Source organism: Pteropus medius, unplaced genomic scaffold, assembly GCF_902729225.1.
Source record: "Pteropus medius unplaced genomic scaffold, Ma_sr-lr_union100, whole genome shotgun sequence".
In the NCBI taxonomy this organism is placed as follows: Eukaryota; Metazoa; Chordata; class Mammalia; order Chiroptera; family Pteropodidae; genus Pteropus; species Pteropus medius.
The window spans coordinates 11,729,901-11,753,803 of record NW_024349798.1 but is presented as its reverse complement, the minus strand read 5'-3'; the positions used below and the strand labels follow the sequence as shown (position 1 = coordinate 11,753,803).

The following is a 23,903-nucleotide window of genomic DNA, read 5'->3' as shown; positions in this document are numbered from 1 at the left end:
AAGGCCACCTCCCCTTTGTGCAGCCAAGTTTGCAACTAAGTTCCTTCGGCTCCCTTTCCGGACAGGAGCCGAGGGGAGGAAGGCAAAGCATCCAGGGAGTAAACAGGCTGAAGATAGTCCTGGCAGAAATGGTCAATCCCAGACTCAACCAGGGGTTCGCACCTCAGGTCAAATGCAGCCCGAGGCCATCTCCCCCTTTCACGCTGAATCCCTTTTCCTGAGACGTACAAAGCCCTGCAGCGGGCCTGGGAGCTTGTCCCCAGGAGCCAGCAGGGAGGGAGTGTGAGGAACGCCACCTCCATCACCCACCTCGTCCAGCTCAAGGAAGCCCAACCAGGGGCTGCGTAACGATCCCGGCCAGGCAGCAGGCCCCCTTTTCCACCCGAACCTGCACTCTGGGTGCTCCCCGGTTGACGGGCACCAATCCTGGGCTGCACTGAGTACTCCCAGTGATTCCTCGCAGCAACACTGCAAACCGCCAGCGAAGCCCGTAGGAGAGGAGGGTGCACGTCGGAGGCCAGCTGAGCGCTCAGGCCCGAAGCCTGTGGGCCGCCGGGAACAAGAACGCACGAGACAGGAACCAGGTGCTGTGGATGAGCACGGGCACGAGGCAGGGCGCTCACTCCTCCCACCTGCACAGCAGCCTGCAGGTGGAGGGGCGACGCCCCAGCCCCAATGCGCATGCCTGGGGCTCGCCCCCCGTCACATAGGCCGTGCCAGAAAAATGAGCTGGGGCCAGCGCCCAAACCTAGGCTCCTTCGTCATACCCAGCCACAAGTCCATTCTGCTGCTCCCAAACCAAGGGCGATAGTGGGGGAAGGAAGCCATTTGCTCCTGCGCACGCGCTGGTCTCCACCTGTCAGCCCCGCCCCTCCTCCACTAGCAAATTCTCAACCACCTGCTCCGAGAGCGGCAGTCCTCCACTCCGACCTCTCTGAGCTCCCTCACCACTGCTGCCCTGGGCAGCTCGCAATGCCACACCTGGTCCTTGCCGCCCCCTCCCGGGAACATTCATTCATCCATTCATTCATTCACCAACTATCTCCGAGCACCTGCTGGGTGCCACACATGGCACTAGCCCGGACTCCAGGTCCCTCTCACACAGCTTCAGACCAGCAGGGAGACAGATACTAAACACGTGCAGAACGAAATCGTCACAGACTGGGAGCAATGCTAGGAAGGGAAAGAATGAGGACAGGATTATGTGGAGGGAGTGGCCCGGCAAGGCTGAAGAAAAGGTGACAACTGAAAGATGACTAAACGAGAGTCCTTCGGGTAGACAGGAGGGTGGAGGAGGAAGAAATCACAGGCAGATGGAAGGGCTGGTTCAAGTCCCTGAGGGAAGAAAGAACTTGGCAAGTCTGAGGAAGTGCCTGAAAGCCAGTGTGGCTGGAGAGGGACAGGGACAGAGAGGAAAAAGGACAGGCCAGGGACACAACAGGCCACGGCAGGAATCTAGATTTTGCCCCAAGTACAGAAAAAGGCCACTGCAGGGTTCTGAGGAGGAAAGTGGGCTGGAAAGACAGGGTCTGGATGTGCCCGTGTCCCATCCCCACACAGACCACCACCTCGCTAAAAAGAACAAGCGAGCGGTGCATCTCTTCCTTGTCTTTCCAGGAATCCTTGTGCACGTTCCATGGTATTAAAACCTTGGGCCCCCAAGGAAAAAACAGTACTTTCTCGTAGCAATCAGGTTTGCTTTCTCAGCGTCCAGCTTGTCTTAACAGGCCTTAGACAGAGAGTTGGCCACGTACCCGAGACGTGGTACAGAGGCTGGCATTAGACACCAGGGCCTCGTCTGCAGTGATCGACTTGCGGCCATGTGTTTTTTTCAAAAGCCTCTAAGTCTGACAGAAACCTGGGGGTGAAGCAGCCCAATCTCCCTCGCACACCTGCTCCCCCAGCTGGCGCTCTCCTGTCCTCATGGTGGGCTCGGCAGGCCATGAGGCGGCACCAAAAGCTTGCCTCTGCCTCCCGCATGCTCCAGGGTCTGGGGCATCTATGTAAAACCCACTCGTCTGGAGAGAAGGAAAGCTGTGCCAGTTCCACCTTGAGAGCTAGAAAATTAGTCTCTAATCAGACTAATACGTGGTCACCATGGTGGGCAGCAGGAGCCATGCACGGGGAAGACGGGTGCCAAAGCCAGTGAGGACTGGGGTCCCACTGAGCAGAAGTAAATAAATCACATTGCCACAACTATTCTGCCTCAGGAACCTCTGAGGGAGAAAAGGTCCCCAAGCAGGGACATGGGAAGAGAGTCATCTGAAACTTGTTGCAGTTCGAGACAAGCAGGATGTAGCTCTGAGGAAGTCCCCCCAGCTCGTGCCCGATGCCAGCTCCAGCAGCCCTTTGTTGTTTTCAAAGCACCTGCCAACTGGGCATTCACTCTGCCCCGTGAGGAAAGCAGGCAAGCGAGGTCGCTCTCGCTTTAGAGACAAGGAAAGTGAGAGCTAAAGCGGTCAACCCTGGGGCCTACAAGAGTGTCCACGCCCTTCTCACAGGAGCCTTATGGAGTCTGGTGCTGGGCTTCTCAGCTGGCAAACTGGACAGCTTCCTACCTGCCGTGTGCTCTCTCTGCTCCAGCTGGCAGCAGCTCTGTGGTGTGGGCACAGGCGCCTGCACACAGGCGATCAGGACGAGGCCACCGTGAGAACGAGGAGGCAGCTTGGCGTGGTGCCCCGAGCAGAGGCTTCGGGCTTGAGCTCGGGTTCAAATCCTTGCTCCAGCAATGACCAGCTGTGTAACTCTGAGTAACAAACTGAACCTCCCTGGGCTCAGGAATACGGTCGCACAACTCAGGGGGTTGCCAGGGGAGTTAAATGAGCTACAGACTATAAACTCCCTTGCCCCTGCCAGCTCAGTGACACAGTAGATGTAGTAGGTCCCAAGCAAGCCTGGTTGCCTCTTATCCCTTTCCTAAAAGAAGAGACAACACTTCCAAGACGCAAAGGGTTAAGGGGTGGAGCCAGATCCAGTGTCCAGGTGCTTCCAGGGCACCGGCTGCCTTGGCCTCCCATGGTCAAGCCCACCCCACTCGTCCTTTCTGATGGAAGTCACTAACCAAGTCTCCCCATGGCCCGGCATGGCACTTCCCTTAAGCAGGGGCATCAGGACTACCAGCTCCAAGAGCAAGATGGCAGGCTCCCCCAGACTCACCCGAACCCCTTCCACACTTCCATCAGTGCTTCTCAGGGAGTGTCAGGCAAGGGAAGTACAAGTCAATTTCCTCTGCTGCCAGGAGGGCTTCTCTGCCCCAGGATTGCCCAAGAAGATCCCGCCTTCCAACGCCAAGTGCATCTGCCATCTCAACTGGAGTGGCGTAATTATCCTCTTTGGGGCAGCAAACAGAGCAATTGATATATCAACAAGAAAATCTCCACGGTTCAACACTGACCTTTCCCTTATTCCTGTGTTTTTCTAGCAATTCCTAATGCAGTTCTACATCTCATTTGGGGGCTGTCAATCAATCCCTGACCTTAAAAAAAATGCCCATGGCTCAAGTCATTTCTTAGCTTCCTCAGCACCTCATTCTATCACTGAAAACGAGCTCTTTAACCTCTCTGGGCCACCCTTTCTTCATTGGTAAGATGGACAAAAGAGGCGTGGGGAGGACGAGTGAGGATGGAGATCGAGGCCAAGCAGAGGCCTGGCACATGACTGGCAGTCAACACATCAACAGCCACTAATCGCCGTGATTCTGCTCTGTTCACACGACCAACCACCACTAATCGCTCACAAGATGCAGGCCCCAGGCAACATACTGAGGACACACAGACAGATGACAGAAGAGACACAATCCACGATCCGGCCACCGGCCCCTAAAGAGCTTGCAGAGGGAAGATGTCACCAAATGTCTGGGGGGTGGGAAGGTCGAAAAATGCTTCTTTAAAGGAAAAATTCTTGTGTAAAGGCTTAAGGAGGGGGTAGCTGGCCCCCCAAAATGGGGCAAGGCCCCCCACAACAGAGAAAACTGCTTATGTTAGGAATTACACACTCAACTACCTAGGGGCCAAGGCAAGGGAGCCGGCCAGGTAGGACTCAGAACAACCGGCAAGGGCCTTCTCAAGTGGGGGCAGCCACTATTTGGCTGCTGCTGAATGCCATGCAAAAATATCTAGTGGTCCCAGATGTTCTGATTTTCCTTCTGAGGTCAAACGGTTTGGTTTGTTGTTGGTTTTGTTTTTATCACATGAAAATCTCCCAATGGTTAAACGTTGGCAACGAATTGAAAAAATGTTTTCAATACTGTGCGACCCAAACAAAACCCTCTGAGGACCTCCAGTGAGAAGAAACCCGTGGGCATAAGCAGATGCAGAAAGTGAAGGAACCATACAGTAAACACACGAGAACTGTCGGCTGTTTATATTTGTTTGGAGATCAAGAAACGGCACGGGATGCGGCGGAAACAGGCAGGGGCCATTTATGGAACGTCCTCCAGGAATGACAGACAATCTCTGAAGAAGTGTCACCTATGGTGGTGGCTCCATAAATCTCTACGTGTGATAAAATCTCTCACTACTAGGCGTCTTGGCCTTGTATGTACCTTTTGCACTTTACATACCTACTACACACACACACACACACACACACCGCGATAGCTCGTATAAAAACTGAGAATTTGAATCCAATGAAGTCTATTATGTATAGCTTGATAATAGGTTTCCTGGTTTTGACAATGAGCTATGGGTCTGTTAGACGTTATCATTGGGGGAAGGTCGAGGAAGGGTACATGGAAATTCTCTACTTCTTACAACTTCTTGTGAGGCTTAAATCTTGCAAAAAAAAAAAAGTTTAAAAATATATGTGCCCCCCGAAAAAAGGTGCCATGGTCAGACGGACAGTGTTGCCTTCCACCCGGAGCAGGCACCACCCCCCACAGCCCCATGTCCTCCTCGTTTATAGATGGCCACGTGACCACTCAGAATAAAAACATTTCCTACCTTCTCTTGTGGCCCGATGTGGCCATACAACTTATTCCAGCCACAGTGAGGTGAGTGGGAAGCGATGTAGATGTTGAGGCTGAGCCTTTAAAACAAAGAGCTGTGCTTCCTCTCTGGCAGAAAGCCGAGTGTGGTGGACATGTGGAAAAGGGTGACATCTGAGAATGACAGATCAACCAGATAAAAGGGGTCTGGGTCCCCAGCTGTTAGGTGGGAAGAAATAAAACTGTATCTCACTTAAACCAGTGTGACGCCACATCTTTGTCACAGTAGCCAGAGCAACTTCCTGCCTAATACACTGCCATATGCGTTTCCTGACAAAGGAACCAACGCATTAGCAAGGTGATGCTTCAGTCCCAACCCTCAGCCTACACAAGCCGGGGATGAGCAAAATAAATCTACAGAAGCCAAATTCCTTGGGTCCTTGGTGAAAGCATCTTGCATTAAGCTGTGACAATCATACTGCAGTATGTCTCCCTCCTCCCCGATGTCATCTGGATGGAGATGTATGCTCTGTCCCTCCCGAGGAGCTATCGCGGTGAAGATGGATGACAGAGGGACCCCTCCAGGAAGCAATCACTCTTTATGTCCTCCCACACTGGTCCACCTAGCACACCCACCGCTAAGCTCTATTAAATATGAGCTTAGCGGTGGGATCCCTCGGTCCCAACTTCTCAGCTCAATCACCTGAACTTAGTATCTACACAAAAAGAACTCTGCAAAACTCTCCTCTCCTGAGTGATCCCTCCACTTCAGGGAATGTGGCTTGACTGTGTGACAGAGCCATATTGATGAATCTAAAGGCTTCTGGGAGGAGAGAAGGGACAAGAATCCTCAGAAACACAGCACTTCGCCATTATTGAGTTTTCCATTGCTAACATATTACCTGAAAAAAAGCATCTGCTACTCGAGGTCATCAGTGCTACCCAGAAGAGAACTAATTTAGACTAAAGGGTCAAACGTCATTAAAAATATGTTGGTGGATTTTTTTTTTCCCCAAAATTCTTTTTTCAAATCAGATTCTTAGTACAGTCCGGCTTCATATTTGAGTTAACTGTGACTCTAACCGTGAAGAAAACTGCTCAGTGCGTTGTCTCACATTCTGAAGATCAAGGCTGCCTTCTCGGAAACTCCCCAAGTATGCCTCAGTCTCCTTCCTGCATTGATTAGCCAGGGAACTGACAAAAAGAGGCAGTCATAAAATACAAGTCGGTCCAAGTTCAGAGCCAAGTTGACACACCTGCGGAGAGTCTAACCAAGCTGACATTCCCAGCAGACATTCAGACGCAGCAGAAGGCAAGTCTCTGGCATTCTTTCCAGTTCATTTTCCTCAGTGTAATTTGTCTTTTGGACCTATCTATGGAAGGCAAAGAATGCTCTGAATATAATACAGAGAGATAAAAACAAGAGTCACCAAGTATTTTTAACAAGATCTGCGCAAAAAATGTAGCAGATTTCCAGTATTCACAGCAATCGGTGTATCAACTATTTCATGTGCTTTAAAGAACTACAGCTACAGTGCGTGAAATGATAGCTCCCGCCCAAAGTTGATCCTGGAGCAATTCTGGATGACGCCACGTCACCAGGCAACACCAGTGGCAAGAACTTTCTAAAAAGTACCGGCCTCAGAGAACTCCTGCACAGGTGATCTTTGTGTTTGGTTTCCCTTGAGAGGATTCCCCCGGCATCTAAGTGCCCACAAGCATCGAACCACACCTTGACTTCCAAACAAGGAATGTACCTGTCAGAGGGTCTGGGACCAGGTAGCAGCCAGAGTTTCAAGGAAATGAATTCCGACTTTTTGCTGCCTCATCTAGAATGAGAGCCTGAGATGTGAGTTTCCAATCCTAGGAGGCTGACATGACTAAAGGTCCTTTTTTCCACCTATAGTTCATCTTTTTGTCTGTGAATTTTAGAAGGACCCTAACCACACAGTTAGGCCTCTAGGAACGAAGGAATAAATTGATGATTACGGGAATACCACAGAGAGATGATAAATGGAAACCAGAAGACATTAAGAAGGCACTTTCCTTTTTCATTACCAAGGGACAGCTGTGACTAAGACTGCCAATATTAAAATGATTAAAATTAATTAGGGGTCAATAAATTGTGATTGCTAAAGGGAAGAACATAATGAGAGGGGAACTAAAGGTTCTGAAAGGCAAAACGAGGTAAAAAGCTACCCTAGGACATCTGGACTTAGACGAGAAAAAAAAGTCACAGTCTTGAGAAAGGAGAACAAAATAGGTTGCTTCCTTCAGCCCAGTGGAGTGCCCACAATCCCTCCCCACCCTAGCAGGAAGCTAACTGATAATTTCTAAAAAGTGCTGATTGAAGAAATGGTGGGTACAGAAAAGTACTGAGCTACACAAGCCACCACTGCAAATTAAGAGATGCGCTCAGCCCAGCAGGAGCCGGGCCCCAGCCAGGGCTGTCACCAGGGGCACAGACTGCACTGGCCATCTAACCTTTTAAAAACCCCCACAGGTCACCCTCTTAAACAGAGTCCCAGACCCTCCTCCCAGTGCATGGCGTCTGCTACCTGGACCATGACAGTCACCTACCAACTGCTTTCCCTTTCCGTTCAGTCCACCCACTCTCCACCCAGTGGCCAGAGAGGCTCTTCTAAGACATAGGTCAGACTGCGTCACTCCTCTGCTCGAAAGTCCCCAACGGTCTCCTATCTCAGAGTAATAACTAAAGCCACACCCCCACCCCCAATCCCTCTGAGGAGTCTCCCACTGCGGCCCCTGCCTGATTCTGCCTCAGCCACACCCAGTGCCCTCCCGCCCCAGCCCTTTCCCACTCCCTTCAGGCCTCCTCTCAGATGGGCCTTCGCAGACAGCAGGACAAGGCAGCCCCTCCGGCCTCTCTCCATCTAGGCTCCTGTGCGGCTTCGTTTTGCTTCAGAGGACAGAGTGGCACCGAGACGTTTGTTTGTTTGTTTGTTTGCTTGCTTGCTTGTTTGTGGTCTCCATTCTTCCCCACTAGAACCTCAGCTCCGTGCTTCCCGCTGCAGACCTGAAACAGTGGCTCCCACCCGAGGGGGATTTTGCACCCCGTGGAACATTTTTGGTTGTCACAACTTTAAGGGGAGGATGCTACTGGCATTGAGCGGGGAGAGGCCAGCAGTGCCGGTAAACATCCCACATACACGAGGCAGCCCCCAACAGAGGATGAGCCAGGCCAGATGTCCACAGGCCGAGGCTGGATCCCTGGCCCGAGAGCCCAGCGCAGGACCTGGCAAATAGTAGGGTCTCAGGATTTGCTGAATAAATGGCTGATGGAATCGTGAACAGCCAGAAGCAATAAGACACAAAGATTAGGAGCCTGGCCCAGGAGGTCCCGTGCACTCCAGTCAAACGCGACCTGTGTGACATTGGGCAAGCCCCTTAATTGCCATCCACGAGCCAGAGCTAATAATAGACCTGCCTCGCAGAGCTGTTGTGAGATTAGATGAAGAAGTTAAGGCGACGTGTTTATGACAGTGCCTGGCACACAGAGCGCCTCAAGTGCATGCTTATCATTCACCCCGAGTTCCTGATGCCTGGTGGTCACCGTTCCCAATGCACTCCAGAGGCACAGATTGTGTTTAGGATCCTCAGATCCAAGCCCACGTCAGAACTAGCCAGGTGCAAGGGCACTAAGTCACAAAGAGGGTGACTGCAGGAGAGAGGCGTGCCCGCATCCCGGAGGCGCAGGTGCACCTGGGCGCTCTGCTCCCTCCCCCAGGAAAGCCTGACTGATAGCATTCCTGGACCGCAGGTGCACAGAAGGCTGGCGCGATTCCCCCGAAGGCGCTGGAGGTCCGAGAACAAGAGGGCGCCATCAGGACCTGCTTTCTGCTCCAGCTGGCAGGCCTCCAGCTGCACCGGCAGCCACGGCCGGCGAACGCTGTAGGAGCCCAGAGGCAAGGGAACAGCCATCTAAGACAGGCTGCATCTGCTCCTGTTCCCTGGGGCCTCCTTGTTGCCACTACACTCTGAATTTTGGCTAAGTCAGAAAATTCAGCTGGAGAGCGTGTATGTGTGAAGAGGAAGAGAGGTCAAAACCCACCAAGGCTGTGGCAGTCTGTCCCCAACTCGAAGGATGCAAAAACCCAGCGCCTGCACACGGGAGGTACCAGGTCAAGGGTCACTAACTGCTGAGCTCCAGGTTGTCACCTAATGCCCCAGGACCCTGTGGCACTGGCTCGCTGCTTTCTTAACCACACCCAACTTCCCTACTAGATAAGCCCTTCTATTCACCAGCAGCTTCCAGTTTCCTCGCTTCAGGTAGACGGAGACCTGCAACGTGATGAAATGAACCGCTCAGGTGGCCACCTAGCAGGTTCAGGCTCCATTTTATTTTATCAAAGGTTCCCAACAAATCTGTGAGGGAGAGGTTATTGATCCCGTTTTGCAGAAGAGAAAACAGCCCAAGAAAGTCACCCATTTGCGACCACGTATTTAAAACAGCCTAAGATCTAAGTGTTTCTTCCCAGGTGAGTCACCTGGCATTGAAGGGAAACCGCCAAGTTTGACTTTCCATTTCCACGTGGAGAAGGTGCCCCCCAGGTCCCCACCCCGATCTCTCTGCCCCTCACTCACTGCTCTCAGGAGGGAAGGGTGACTTATCCATCTCAAGAGCCCGGGAGGAGGGACTGGCCACGCTAACCTCAGCCCTGGTGGGTTCTCGCTCTCAGGGCCCACCCACTGCTCACCCACAGGACACGCAAAGGAGCTGCCCCGTGGGGGTCTCCACCCGACTAGTGAACTCAGAAAGGAAATCTTGGCAAGCCCGCCTGCCCACAGGTTCAAGGCTGTTTTCCAGGCAGCTTTATGGGTAACAAAGCTGACCTGCGTCCGACCCTCTGGAAGAGGTGACATCTAAGGATGAATAAGCTCCACTGGGGATGAAACGCGGGAGACAAGGGTGCTCCCGGGAGGACCACAGGGGACAGCACCAGGAGCTCAGGGAACCTGGCCGTGCGGAGACACGCTCCCCACTGCTGCACTGCAGCGCGCCGGGCTGCCGGGGCGAAGGCGGCCAGATGCAAGTGCCCGCGGGCTGTCCGCCTGACCCCCTCCCGGTCTGGCAGGCCGCCGTGCTCCTGCAGACGCTCAGCTCCAAGGTGAGACGGGGCAGGGCCCAGGTGGCCAAGGTGAAGGGGAGAAAGTCTCTACCATGTCTCAATCGTATCCTTTCTTTCTATGTAAATGTATTAACATACAAAACGAGTCTTCTAATAGTAAATTTAAAGCTAATATTTAAGATCCAAGGGAGGAGAGGAAACAGGAGTTGAAGCCAGGGGAGGGGAAACGGAAGTAGGAGGAGGAAAAGGAAGAGGAAGAACCAGGCCAGAACTGACACATAAGCATCGCTCTCCACTTACTGATCAGGCCCTCTGTGCTGAGTGTGTGCGGCACTTCGCAGGCGGGGGTTATTCACCTCCTTTTAGAAGTAAGGAAATGAGGAAATGGGGGTCCACAGAAGGGAACTGATGAGCAGAGCAGACAGCAGAGCACGATGTGAGCCCATCTCCCAGGCTGCTGGAGCACGGATGCTCTCCCGGCCTCACGGCTCCCTCCCCTTTAATGACAGCACAGGGTGACCAGCCCAGTCCCATCGGATGCCCAGCCCAGCCACCCTCACCCCTGAATCCCAACCTAGTAACTGCCTCGGATGCAACTCCACAAACCGAGCTGCCCTAGCTCTTCTGCTGGTACATTTCAAGCAAAGCTGACATTTCGACAAGCCTGACTGGTGCCTCATTCCCTGAGCAAGAAGGCTGTTTTGGATCGGCTCTGAATTGCATGAAACTGTTACATAAGCTGTGCCAGGCCAGCGAGAAAGACAAAGAGATAGAGGAAGGGAGGGAAGGAAGGAGAAAGACACACTAGAAAGCTCAAGACCAAAAGTCAGTCCTAGCACCATGGAAATGCCCTGGGGACTAGGCTGGGCCAGGGTCTCCCAGCCCGACTGCACACAGGTTTACACATGGCCGTCCTGGGCCAAGTCCTGCTGAGTCCCAGCTCTGCCCACCACCAGCTGCATGACACTGGGAAAGTCACTTCACCTCTGTCAAACAGGATATCAGCAGCTCCTCCTTCCGGGGGCTGCTGTGAAGAGCCGTGGAGGTGGCCAGGGGACAGAGGACTTAGCAGTGGCATCGCCATCACTTCCTCAAGTGCATCCTGATGATGCAGAGAGCCCCCGTACCCCAGCTGGCCTTAGCTCCAGGGATTACTGTTTCATGCAGCCCTGGCACAGCTACTCCCCCGCCCCTCCCCCAGGAGTGCCCACCCCTCCTTGTCAAGCGCCCTCCTCTCTGCAAAGGCTTCCTTAACTCGGCTGCATCTCCAGCTGCATCTGCCCCTTAGCCCTTCCCTTCTCGATACCCTCTACGCCACGGCCTCCATCCTGGATTCTCGGCCAGAGAATCCCACTGCACTCACGCCCTGGACTCTCACCAGACCAGTTCCCCGCCCACTTCCAGGCTCGGCCAGTGCGGAAACACACATCTAGGTGAATTACAGCCAGCCCAGCAGCACCCCTGTGGTGCCAGGTAAGGAGTGAGGCTATATTACATGATCTGAACCTCCAATTAGGACTCCCCACTGCAGGGAAACTCACACAAGGTGAGGGTCGCTCACTACCCACAGGTAACAAAGGATGCGTCATTCTATATTTCATCACCAACGCTATTTCCACGGGGTTTTGAACTCCCCGTGGGCAGAGCCTGCATAGTAAGAGCGCACACTTACTGAGTTGTGAGTGCTTTGGCATAAGCACTTTATCATATGACCTCATTTAGTCCTCACAACAACCTATGCTGCTGGCTCTTACAACCACTTTTTAATGATGGGGAAACTGAGGCACGGAGCTTCTGAGTGGCAGAGCGGGGTCTCCTTCACCTTTGGCTCCTCAGCATGTGACAGATGCTCAGTAAATGTTTCTGGACGGAGTAAACAAATCGATAGAGAAGTGAGGCACGTCTAAATTCCGTCTGGAACGTTCTAATTAGCAAGTCGGTCACTGAAGTTCCATATCAAATTCAGGGGGAAGTTCCCCTTTTCAGGAACCTTGCCCGACTGAGTACTTGTCCTGGCTCCTTGAGGTCAGGGCCGGGGGCTCGGAGGGCCACCAGTTTGGCAGCTGCTGCCCCACCATCCACTCCGAAAACTGTATCACCGAATCCTCGGCCAGGCAACCGGCCGGCTGCGGGGCCTTGCTGGCTCCCTCTCCTTCACTACCACAGCACTCTCCAAGCTGCCCAATGTTTGGAACTGCGTTGCCAGGCAACAGGCCAGACTTCCTCCCTAGTACTAAGAATCCCTTCCAATAATAGCCGGGAAGAAAAAGGACCTGCTCAATAAGGCCTACTGACAACCGAGGATGTTTTTCTGGTCCCCTCTGCCCTGGCTCAAGATCAAAAGTGAGGCGAAATCAAAAGGAAACAATCGGGTTGATGATCCGGGCTTACCTCTCTCCACTACCTGTCACTCCCCTCCCCCAGCGCCAACGAGAAGGAAAAAGAAGGCAATGATTAGATTTCGAGTGCTGAATAAATACCCACGGATAATCAATTATATCGCATGAAAAATGAGAAAGGAGAAATATTTTCCAATTAGCTGTATATTCTTCTTCAAAACAGGACCAGACACCTACACCTCCCTTCTGAAAGCCCACATACGACTATAGTTATGCTCAAGGTGAAGAGAATGCTCTGTGCAGGCCCGACGTTCTCCAACTAGAAAAGGCCACTGCTCCGACCACCACCCCAGCTCATGGTTAACACGGGCATCAGCGCGGAACATCCAAATTGAGACAGCCAAAATCCACAGCTACAGACGCAAAGCAGAAGAAGGGCTAGAGCGCCCCCTGGTGGCTCCCGTGCTGCTCTTCCTAGAATGAGCAGGAATAAAGCCACTTCCGGGCAACTTCCAAATAATCACATAGTTGCAAAGAAATTAATTCAAGAGTAGAAACTCATTTTTAAAGAGGAAGTGAAGGAATGTGAAGCTGACATGAATACCAATAAATACCAACCGAAGGAATTTTCAGTAGGTTCCAGAAAAAACAGCATCTATGAGTTCACGCACTGAATATGAATGTGTTTCTGTAGCTATCAGTTGGGGATCATGTATTCTGGAACATTCTACATGTGTTTACCCTTACGCACCTAAAGCCCCTCAAAATAACCTTCATTTCAGGGGTAATAGAACTAAACAGCTCCCAAGAACACACACAAAGACAAATGTTTTCTGGGATCTATCTTTTCGTTTAGGTTTGTTTTTCTCCTGAGTTTCATTCCCTGAGCTTTGCAGAAGACAGGTGGTTAAAAAGAATGTCTAAAACAAAATATGGTTCCTGGAAAACAGCCCCACTGCCTCCTTGCCAGGGTTTCTCACCCTCAACACTACTGACAATTGGGGCTGGACCGTTCTCTCTTGTGGAGGGCTGTCCTATACACTGCAGGAAGCTTAGCAGCATCCCTGGGGTCACCCACTAGATGCCAGTAGCACCCCCAACCCAGTTGTGAAAACCAGAACTGTCTCCAGACACAGCCAATGGGCACTGAAGTTGCCCCCACTGAGGACCACTGTCCTATCTGACCATACTTACACTCCTGAAGCCACCAGTCTCAGAAAGGGTATAGAGATTACTCTCCTCTGAACGAGAGGGAAGGTTAGGGAATAGGTGCCACATAAAGGGAATGTTAGGGGCCTCTGCAGTATGGATGGTGTTAATAAAACAGGAAATCAGACCCATCCACGTGCAGTCCAACAAGAAGGCCCAGATACTGTTTTCAGGACGATCAGCCACAAGGGATCCTTGGAGAATGTGAATGATAATAGCACCTACCAGTTATGGAGCATTTAATATGCTGGGCACTGTTCTGAGTATGTTTTTTCCATTTTTATTACCAGGGTATAATGTACATGAAGTATTTCAAGTATTTTTATGTATTAATTCATTTAATCCTCACAACCCTATCAGATGGGTACCATTCTCAGCCCCATTTCACAGACGAGAACACTGAGGCACGGGCAGGTTAAATAACCCGCCTGGGTTCCCACCGCTCATCTGTGGAGGGGCGTGGATTAGGATACAGCCAGTCTGGCTGGTAGTAACATCAGGGAGCAGAACAGCCACAGTCAGATAACGATACCACAATTCCTGCGGTCGCACAGACACGAGGTGCAATTATCACCAACTGGGAGCCTGAAGTGTTTCTCTTTTTTCTAAGGTCTGGACTCCTTTGAAGGACGGTGATGAAAGCATAATCTCCACACACTTGCAAAAGGCTTCTGAAGTCTCTGGAACTATCTGTGGGCCTCCACTGAAGCACCCAGACAACACGGTCTAGGCCTCAGGCCAGACAGTCCATGGGCCTCATGGGACTCCTGCAAGCTGGTAACTTTACCTCCATTTCACAGATTGGGAAACTGAGTCAGAGAAGTTAAGGAATTTGCCCAAGGCGGCACGGCTCTTGAATGGGAGGCCTGGCTCAGTGTTCTTCCCACCCCAACAGGCTGCCTTCTCAACTCGATTCACCCATGACCCCCTACACCGGGGACCCACAATCACAAAGGATGCACAGAGCACGGAAAGGACTTACATGTCTAATCTTCTAGCAGCACTGAGGATAGAAACTTGGCAGTGACAATGAAAAGCTGCTGGCCACTGAGAATTAAAACTGAAAGGTGACATCTGCCTTTCACAAAGAAGGCTGATTCGCCTTCACCGTATCCATAAGAGAAAATGTGGGCATCATGACTCCTTTCCCAGAGCAGATGGCTGTAAGGACAGGAATCTTAGAGCGCCGCCTCTTCCACTTTTACAGTTGGAGAAACTGAGGCATAGAGCAGTCAAGGAACCCACTACTCTTGAAGCCAGAATGAGAACCTAGTTTTCGTGATTCTCAAGCTAATGCTCCTTCTGCTGCCCCCGGATGCCAGAGCAGGGAGGGGGAAATCCACTCCTCACTGGCTCCCTCACAGAGCCTGGCCTTCACCGCGGACCAAGCTGGAGACGCAGCGGTGACTAAACCAGGTCCGAGCTCGCCCTCAGGAAGCTCGCTTCCCATCCACTTACACTTTTTAAACATTTCACACTTGCTGGAACTGGAATAAACTTCAGTTCATTCACACATTCCTTCATCTCTTTAACTGTTTCCTGAGCGACAAATCCACATCAGGAAGGATTTCAGGCCCGGGGACATGGCAGCGAACAGCAGGCCAAGTGCCTGTCCTCGAGGAGCTTATGTTCCAGGGGGAGATAAGGAAATAAACAAAGGGCATATGCGGTCCTGCGGGCTTCAGACAGCTGAAGTCAGCAGACACGACAAACAAAGCAGGCAATGAGAGAGGGTGCAGGGGGCGAGCTCTCCCAGCCAGTGACAGGGAAGGAAGACCTCTCTGAAGGACATTTTAACAGACGGGAATGCTTTCTTCCAAAGACGGAGCATTCCAGAAGCTGTGGGCTCCCAGGGACAGCAAGGAGGCAGGGACATGAATCCGCTGTGCCACATCCTAGCAAGGGACCGCCAGCACAGCCTCTCTCAGCCTTTATTTCTCCAACGATAAAACGAGGCCAACACTCCCGCTTTTCAGGGAAGCTGTGAAAATTCAGCGATGACACAGAAAAGGCCTGGTTCGCAGCAGGCAAAGTAAAGAGGGAGGTGTCCATGTTATCACTCTTCCGGGTGTTCCTCGAAGGGACTCTGGGATTGCCCCAGAACTAGGCATGAGCTTCGGGGTGAATGACATCTGAGGACAGATGGTGGTCACCCGGAAAGAGCTAGAATAAAGATGGGAGAGACAAGGCTCTAGACTTCAGGGCTTTGGGCTCTGACCTGACTTTTCAGCTTGAACCCTTGGGTCTAGTGAATGGACTGGAATCTGACCCCCAAAAAGGATCTCCGAAAAGGATTTGGAAAGAGCCCCCCACACACACAGAGGGATGCCACAGCCTAACACCCAAAGTTCGCGAGATGGCACTGGACGTTGGTGGTGCATCGCTCACTGTCCTTGGTCCTCAGCCTGGTCCTCAGCCTCCCTGGGCAATGACCTGACTCTGAAGAACTAGGAGCAGCAACACTCACACCACCTGCGGAAGCTTCTTTACCTGACAAGGCTCCAATACCATGTAATGAGTGTCTTCGTTTTACAAATGAGGAAATAGGGCTGAGTCTGAAGAGACAGACAGACAGACAGGAGAGACCTTGCTAGGAAGTAGTGGAGCTTGGACTTGGTCCCAGCATGGTGGCTCCAGGCTCCAGGTCACCCCAAGTAACGGCCCTTCCTCTGCTCTCTCTTGTAGCACTTAGCACACCTCTTTGAATTATGGGTGTCAGTGATCCATACTTAGGGCACCAAGTGGGGACCATCAGGAGTCCCTGTCCTGAGAGGCACAAGGGAGGCCTTCGAGAACCACTCGTGCAAGGAAGGGCCAGCAGGAAGGAGGAAGCACTGAAGAGCACGCTCCTGAACAGCCTGCCCCTCGCAAGAGGAAGTGGGAGAAACCACATGGCTCCTCCTCAAGGCCCTCCGCCTGCTTCCCACTGACCGCCGTCTGCGGCATCCTCCCAGCCGGCTCACCCCTCGCCGCCGCCCAGCCACACTTCCACCGTCACCAGCTGCCACCAAAACCAGCTCAGTCCCCTCATCCCGTGGGCCTCAACTCCACTGTCACCCAAGAGAAACCCTTCCTGCTAACTTACCTTAAAACAGCACACACCCCACCCGTGCTTTGCCTTGCCAGCTCTTGTCACAGTTTGCAAGCACAGGTTCATTATGTCTGTCAACATCGCTGCTGCCTATCTTCCACAGTGGCCTGGCAATGCCTCAGGGCGGGACTTTGATTCCTTGTTCACCGATGTCCAGGCCAAGATTAGCACAGTGTCCATCACATGACAAACATTGGTACATAGTTTTTGAATGGAAGAAAGAAAGAATGGCGGAAAAGAGTGCTTTTCCTTCGTCAAGAAAAGCACTCCCCAGAAATTTGCTAAGACAGTAAATCAAATGTTAAGTGTAATTATCAATCAATCAGTCAATCAATAGAATGGGAGAAAATTTTTGGAGGTAAATTAAATATGATGGCATAAATTGTGGCAATGGTTTCATGAGTTTATACTCATCGACAAAGTCATCAAGTTGTATGTATTAAATATGAATAGTTTTTTGTATGTCAATCATATGTCGATCAAGCTGTTTTAAGAAAAGAAAGGGAGGAGGGGAGGGAGGAATGAAGGAAGGAAGGAAGGAAGGAAGGAAGGAAGGAAGGAAGGAAGGAAGGAAGGAAGGAAGGAAGTGAAGGAAGGCAGGCAGGCAGTCAGGCAGGCACTCCCTGCGAATTCTAAATGCCATTCCTCTCCCTCCTGCTGCCGTCCCATGACCATGGACAGCTCCCTGAGGCACTCAGGCGAGCCTTCCCAACAAACCAGGGAGCTTACAGAGAGTAAAGACTGATGTCCTTTTGAAATCTCAGGACAAGTGAGACAGCACCTATGGCTGTCAAAGAGCACAGGCAGCACCCACACCCACAAAGCAGCCTTCAAACCTCAGAAGAGACACTTTACAATGTCACACCTTCCTCTGGCAAACTCACTGAGCACCCGCCTGCCACCACGCACCACACTTCAATTCCTCCTCGACCAGGGGCACACACCTGATTTTACCCCATACACCCAAAGCCCACAGTCATGGAGGAGCAAACACAAGGCACTGCCACAACACACAGGCCCACAAGTCATCCCAGTATTGGAGGAGTCAGCTCAGAAAGTACTTACTAATTGTCATCGATTCTGGCACCGAGGCAGAAGGTAACAGGCTGCTCAGAGGACTTCCTTGGCCTGGAGGACTGGCTTCCACGCTGGGAAAAGGCAGGTAGAAGGAAGTTACACTCGGCTACTTACAGTGCACAGCCTCACCATTCAGGACACCAGCTGGTGCCGAGTTTGCCTGGCACCCACGAGGGGAAACAGAGGGCATCGCCTTGAAATTAGTCGGTCCTCAGTATCTGCAGATTCTGTCTTTGCGAATTCGCCTGCTCACTAAAGTTTATGTGTAACCCCAAAATCAAGATCCATGGCGCTTCTGAGGTCACTCATGAACATGCACAGAGTGGCAAAAAATCTGAGTCACCAGATGCGCATGCTCCCAGCTGCCCTCAACAAGGTGAGCTCTGCCTTCTTATTACAACTGTCATACTGTACATGTGTCCTTTGGGGGACTATTGAGTGCCACATTTTTTCACATTCATGTGCTTTTTTTGGGGGGGTGATTTTTGCTGTTTAAAATGGTCCCCAAGACTGGAGCTAAAATGCTCTCTGGTGTTCCCAAGCTCAAGAAGGCTGTGATGCCCATTACGGAGGAGACACCTGTGTCAGGTAACCTTTGTTCAAACATGAGTTACGGTGCTGTTGGCCATGAGTTCAATGTCAATGAACCGACAGTACATGTTAAATAAGGTGTCTTTAAACAGGAACAGACATGAAACAAAGTTCGGTATTGACTGAGTGACAAAACTGTGGTGACCAGAGGCTCACAGGAATGTAATCCTGCATTTCCCCTAGGAGCAGTGGTACGGTCTTCATGGTGACTTTACAGGACATAACTACCACAAATAGTAAGAACGGACCGTACACTTACAAAGAATTTGCAACCTGGCGAAATGAAATATTTTTTATGAAAACAGCAGGGCCATAATGTGATTAAAATACACATGTACATACATGCACAGACACTCACAGACACACAGACACGTGACTAGGAGAAAAAGGACCAAAATATCAACAGCAAAATGGAGTTGGGGGTTAAGAGTGATATTTTTTTCCACTTAATGCTGCATTTTCCAATTTTTGTAAAATAAACAGCAAAAAGGACTCAGAGTCCTGGATGGGGTTGGTGACACCGACCCTTCCTGGCATCGTACTAGTTGGTACAAGCCTCCTACAAGCAGCGACCTTTTCAGAGAGCAGAGCCCCGTCTACTCAGAGCGAGACTACAACACCAAGCGTGGTATGGCGTAATCATGAAGCCCGGCCCGGAGCTAAAGCTGCAAACGCAGACGTGACATCTCGCAAATGAAAACCACGAAGAGAAAGAAGGAAAAAACAGTAACGGCAACAAGAATCATGAAGCCTAAGGGTGACTCTGGTGTCCACCTCAGCTCTGCCACCAGTGACTTCGGGCAACTCACAGTCTTCAAAACTTTTATTAGAAATTCAATGTGGTGCTTATTACTATGTGCCAGGCTAAGCACTTCCCAGACATATGCTATCTAAGTGGCTTAAATATTACGTAATATTAAAACTGTTTGATATTATGATCAAATGTTAAAATTAAGCAAACGGTGACAGAGGAAGTTCCCAGATATGGCCCCAAAAGTGCACAAAGCAAAGGTGGTATGCAAATGAAGTGTGACGAATCCTTGAAGTTTCTTAGAGAAGCTAGTGCTCAGGGACCCTTGGCACCGTCACACTCTGTGACGTTAAGACCAAGCACCAACACAGATACGAGGTAAGGCCTTGCCCTCTAATCCTAGTGGGTGCCCTCCTGGCTTTAAAAAGGAATAAACTGTTGAGGATAGTTCGACCCCGAAGGCCACCTGGCTTCTGAGCACTAACCTGTACCGAGGCCCGGGCTCCAGGCGAACACGGTCCTCGGCCCCCGTCCCGTTCTCCAGGCTTACGAGGGGGGCGTCTGTATACAGAGAGAAATCACAGAGAGAAAGTCAGGTTTCTGTTTTCATTTCATTTTCTCCATGACACAAGGACACAATGCAGACATAGGCGAAATCAGTTGACTCAGAAATGTTTTCCTCATTGGCACACTGGATTTTTATCTGCTACTCGTTTCAGTTTGGGGCCCATAATCTCAGATTTTGCATCAGTCATAAGGCCCCATACTCTCGCTTAACCTTTTTGACCCTGAGCCACTTAGAATCACCCCTGATTCAGAGCCGACCTCAGAATCAAGGAATAAGTCAGCTTTCTGGTACACAAAACTGCTCCTGCCTGTAGTGGCTCAAGACAGACACAAGAGGGCAGCATGGTCTAATCGCTGACAGAATCTGCTTGGATCAAAACAACTTTGACAGCTGCTTTCTAAAGAGCCACTTGCCCTGCATTAAGTGACATGTGGGGAAGGCATCTGGAGGAAGTGAGGCCACAAATAATCTCTAGAAACAATAGGCAAGAGGCACTAAACTTTTTTATAAATCTATTAGCTGCTGTTCAAGTCTCTTTTCAGGAACAAGTATAAATTTTGTGTTCCTTGGGCTAGATGGTGACTTTAAAGCCGGTATTACCCAAAACATTCTCTCACTGGAGACACTTCTGGCTTGTCAATGTCCACCACAAAACCAGGTCTGGGTTGGGACAGGGGATGGGAGGGAGCACATCTGGTTCCCCTAAGCCATCTGTCACGGCCTCCTCCGTGTCATTCCTTCCATTTATGCTGCTTTTGTCCTGTTCAAGACTCCCCAGGTCTAAGGGGCTGAACTAAGGGAACTCTACAGGAGAAAAAATGGTTTTTAACCTTTTTTCATTCTGCTGCACCCATCAAGCTATCCAACTCATTCCTCGCTCTTTCAAGAAATTTGAAGAAACTAGCACTGCCTCTCCACCTGCCCGCCCCCCTCTCTAGTACCATGGCTGGTTAGTGCTGTGGGGTGCGGGCTCTGCCCCACAGCCTGGACTCAAGCTCTGCTCCCCAGCTCTAATCCAGTAAGACACCTAGGCTCTTGATGCCACAGTTTCCTCATCTATGAAATGGGAAGACATTTAATAATGCCGTCCACATAATGAAATTGTACTATGTGAAAGACCCAGTAAGAACACTCAGGGAGCGATGGCTAGCATCGACTCGCTCGGTAGCCGAGCCTGCCTACCACAGGCTCTCACCTTCCCAGTCACCTGGAACTGCTCTCAAAGGACCCCAAGGAACTCCCTCCTTAGGCCCCTCTCCACCTTCCCAGAGCCAGTGACAAGGTTAAGCAGGCACTCCTCCCTGGGGATCTGCTCTCACTGTTCTCACAGCACTATTCCTTGGTCCTCCTCCCCGACCATCTTTTCCCCTGAGTCCTGAGCAGAGGTGTCCCTGGATCACAGCTCTGTGGCCTCAATCCCCCTGGTGAATCCAGCAAGGTCTTGGCTCGCACTCTTATTTCTGTGAGATGACAGCTCTCAAACCCTTGTCTCTGGCTAGGTCCAAAATCTTGCATCCTAGTCCCACATACCAGAAAGCTCTACTGGGACATCCTTCAGGGCCCACCAGCTGACCATGACCTTCAAAACCACTCCTCTTCCGTCACCACTTCCCACTGGGCTGTAACCTCAGAAGAGCATGGCACTCATCCTCCCTGCCGACACAGAGCTGCCTGGTGCCTCAGACCTGCCAGTTCCACCTAACTACCTCCCACTCCTTGCCACTAGCCGTCTCCATGGCCACCCCAGCTCAAAGACTCAACACTTTCCAGGGGTCTGCTGTGCAGGTTTCTTCAGTCCTGTCCCATGTGCAGCTGTCAGATTCTACTCCTGGAAGCAAGGACGGAGCCTCCGACATACACATGGAAACGCACGGCTGGAGTAAAGGCCGACATCACCCACCTGCACCCCAGACACAACGCCTGCTCGGCCCGAGTGGATTTCCCAACGTAACACATGCCCACGACCTGCTGACAGCTGAGGTGGGCCTAAGGCACTGGGGACACAGCAATCCCAGAGACGCAGACTATCTCACTCACCCTCAGGGCCCCCTCGGAGGCGGGTGCTACTATTATCTTAATTTTATAGATGAAGAAATGGACCTCGTGGATTTATTTGCGTGATTTTTCCCAGCTAACATAGCTAAAGTGTGAGGACGTGAACCCGGGTCTGGCCGATGACAGAGCTGAGCCTTTGCCCCTTCGGTCTCCCGCTCGGCGGATCTGAGATGCCCGCATTTCCCTCCTTCCCACAGCCCTGGCGTTTCTGCCTCTATTCCTTTGTCCACACTGTGTCCCCAATCAGAAATGATTTTCCCGACTGCCAGGTGTGCACTCCCTACAGCACGCCCACATCCCTACCTACAGCGTCCATCCACTTCCCGCTCAGCAAAGCCTTCCTGAGCCCTCGCTGTGGGCCTGGCTCTGGTCAGGGTCACACTGGAATCAGGACAGCCCTGCCCTCGTGGACCTCCAAGACCAAGCGGAGGGACACGCATTTTTAAGTAATTACACAAACACACGATCACAAACTGAGACCAGAGCAAGGGAGACGCACCGGTTGACAACAGCATGAGACACGAGGCCTGGGGAGAGGCGCCGTCCGTAAGACAGTGGCACCTGGGCTGCCACCTGAAGGATGCGAATAGGTAGGGTAAGGAAGGCAAGAGGAGCAGGAGGAGAGAAATGATGGGAGGCTCCGTGCAATGAAGCGGAAGCAGGCAGGTGTGGCTGGGGACCCCAAGAAAAAGGGAAACGGGAGGAGAGGAGACTGCTGCGTTGAACGGGGGCCTGGGTGGCCGCAGTGAGGATCCTGGATTCTACCCTAAGTGTGGTGGAAGGCTTGGAGCAGGGAGATGAGGCAATCTGATTTATATTCTAAAATATAGTCTGCCGGCTGCTGAAAAAAAAAAAATGATGGGGTGGGGGTGGGCAGGGGAAACAGAGAGGACTTAGAGAGGCTATTTTGCAATAGCCCAGGCGAGAAAGAAGGCTGAGTTAGAACAAGGTGGTGAAAGCACCCAGTACACACTTAGACCATTCATTCCTTTCTCCTTCACATCAGATCATTAAAATGATGTCCTTGTCCCCTCCTCACATGCAAAACTCCAAGAGGGACTCGCTTTTGGACCCCCGGAGCCTAGAGCAGTGCTGACACAGAGCAGGATCGCCCACTATTGAGCAAAACACCCATGAACCCTAAGTGACACACAACCCACAGAAGTGGGGTAGAAAGCACACAATACAGGCCCTGTGGCCACCACAGTTTCATAACATTCCAAACAGTAAAATTCGTCCCTGGGAGCCAAGCTCCGAAGTCAACCATCTCAGATCAGAGCAGCAGCACGACAGGGCCCCCCTCACCTCCCAGTGAGCAACTCGGAAGACCCAGTGGCAGGACGAGGAGAAGCTGAGGACCATCAGAGCTGATGAAAGGTGAGGGAAGAGGACCCGCGCTCTCAAATGAACCGTCGCCATCGGAAACTGCCTCGCGTTTGCTAAACCCAGCACTAAATGCAGGCCCTGCAGTGAGGGCACAAGCCATGCTGGTGTCACACGCACAATGAGTAGCCACGGGTGCTTTGGTCACCTCCATTTGTTATTGTCAGTTGAAAAGGACTTGGGGGGCCCTCTCTCCCCTGCAGGCTCAAAATGACGGAAAGGTGGTAAAGATGCAACTAATACACGTGTCCGGAGGAATGACTATCCAGTCCTCCACCTGCTTCTCAGGGTCTCGTGTGACCCCTGGCTGGCATCTCCCTTCACTGAGCCCCTCCCTAACCCCAGAAATGCAGCCCGAGGCACAGCCCCCTCATCTATAGAGCCGCCTCTTCCAAGATTCAGAAGGATAATAATTCTGCATTCAGGGTCCCTTACCCTGTCTCCCTCCCAAGACTTGGCTACCAAAACATTCATCCTTCCCTGCCACATCCCTCTCCCTATCCCTCCCCCCCCCACCCCTTCTACACACCCCCCCAAAGGCAGTGACAGTAGAGGCACTAACATGTTCAAAGATGAAGAGAAAGTGTCCCAAGGGAGGAGCCTTCTGCATGCAAAGTCACCACTAGAGACACGAAATGGCCCCCCCAGCCAGAACGAGACAGAATATGCTAATGTCTGTCACTCAGGTGGCGGGGTGTCAATCAGAAGGGTTACTAGTGGAACAGGGTGGAAGAAAAGAAGTCTGGGAGGGCAATGCAGCCCTGCCAGAGGCCACGGGGGATGGTCCCCTGCAAGCAGGCCGGGCCCAGGAGGGATTCTATGCGA

The 23,903-nt window shown here is 51.7% G+C and overlaps 1 protein-coding gene across 6 annotated transcripts in view; it reads right to left on the bottom strand.

The window, feature by feature from the left end:
* SNX29 (sorting nexin 29) overlaps positions 1-23,903 on the bottom strand; it is a 440,342-nt gene that overhangs the window by 347,481 nt on the left and 68,958 nt on the right. For all 6 annotated transcript variants that reach the window (XM_039885359.1, XM_039885355.1, XM_039885356.1 and 3 more), the window contains 2 exons: positions 19,558-19,633; positions 17,719-17,801 (listed from right to left, as the gene is read on the bottom strand). In XM_039885359.1, coding sequence (XP_039741293.1) covers positions 17,719-17,801; positions 19,558-19,633 — 159 coding nt within the window. The remainder of the gene's footprint in view (positions 1-17,718; positions 17,802-19,557; positions 19,634-23,903) is intronic.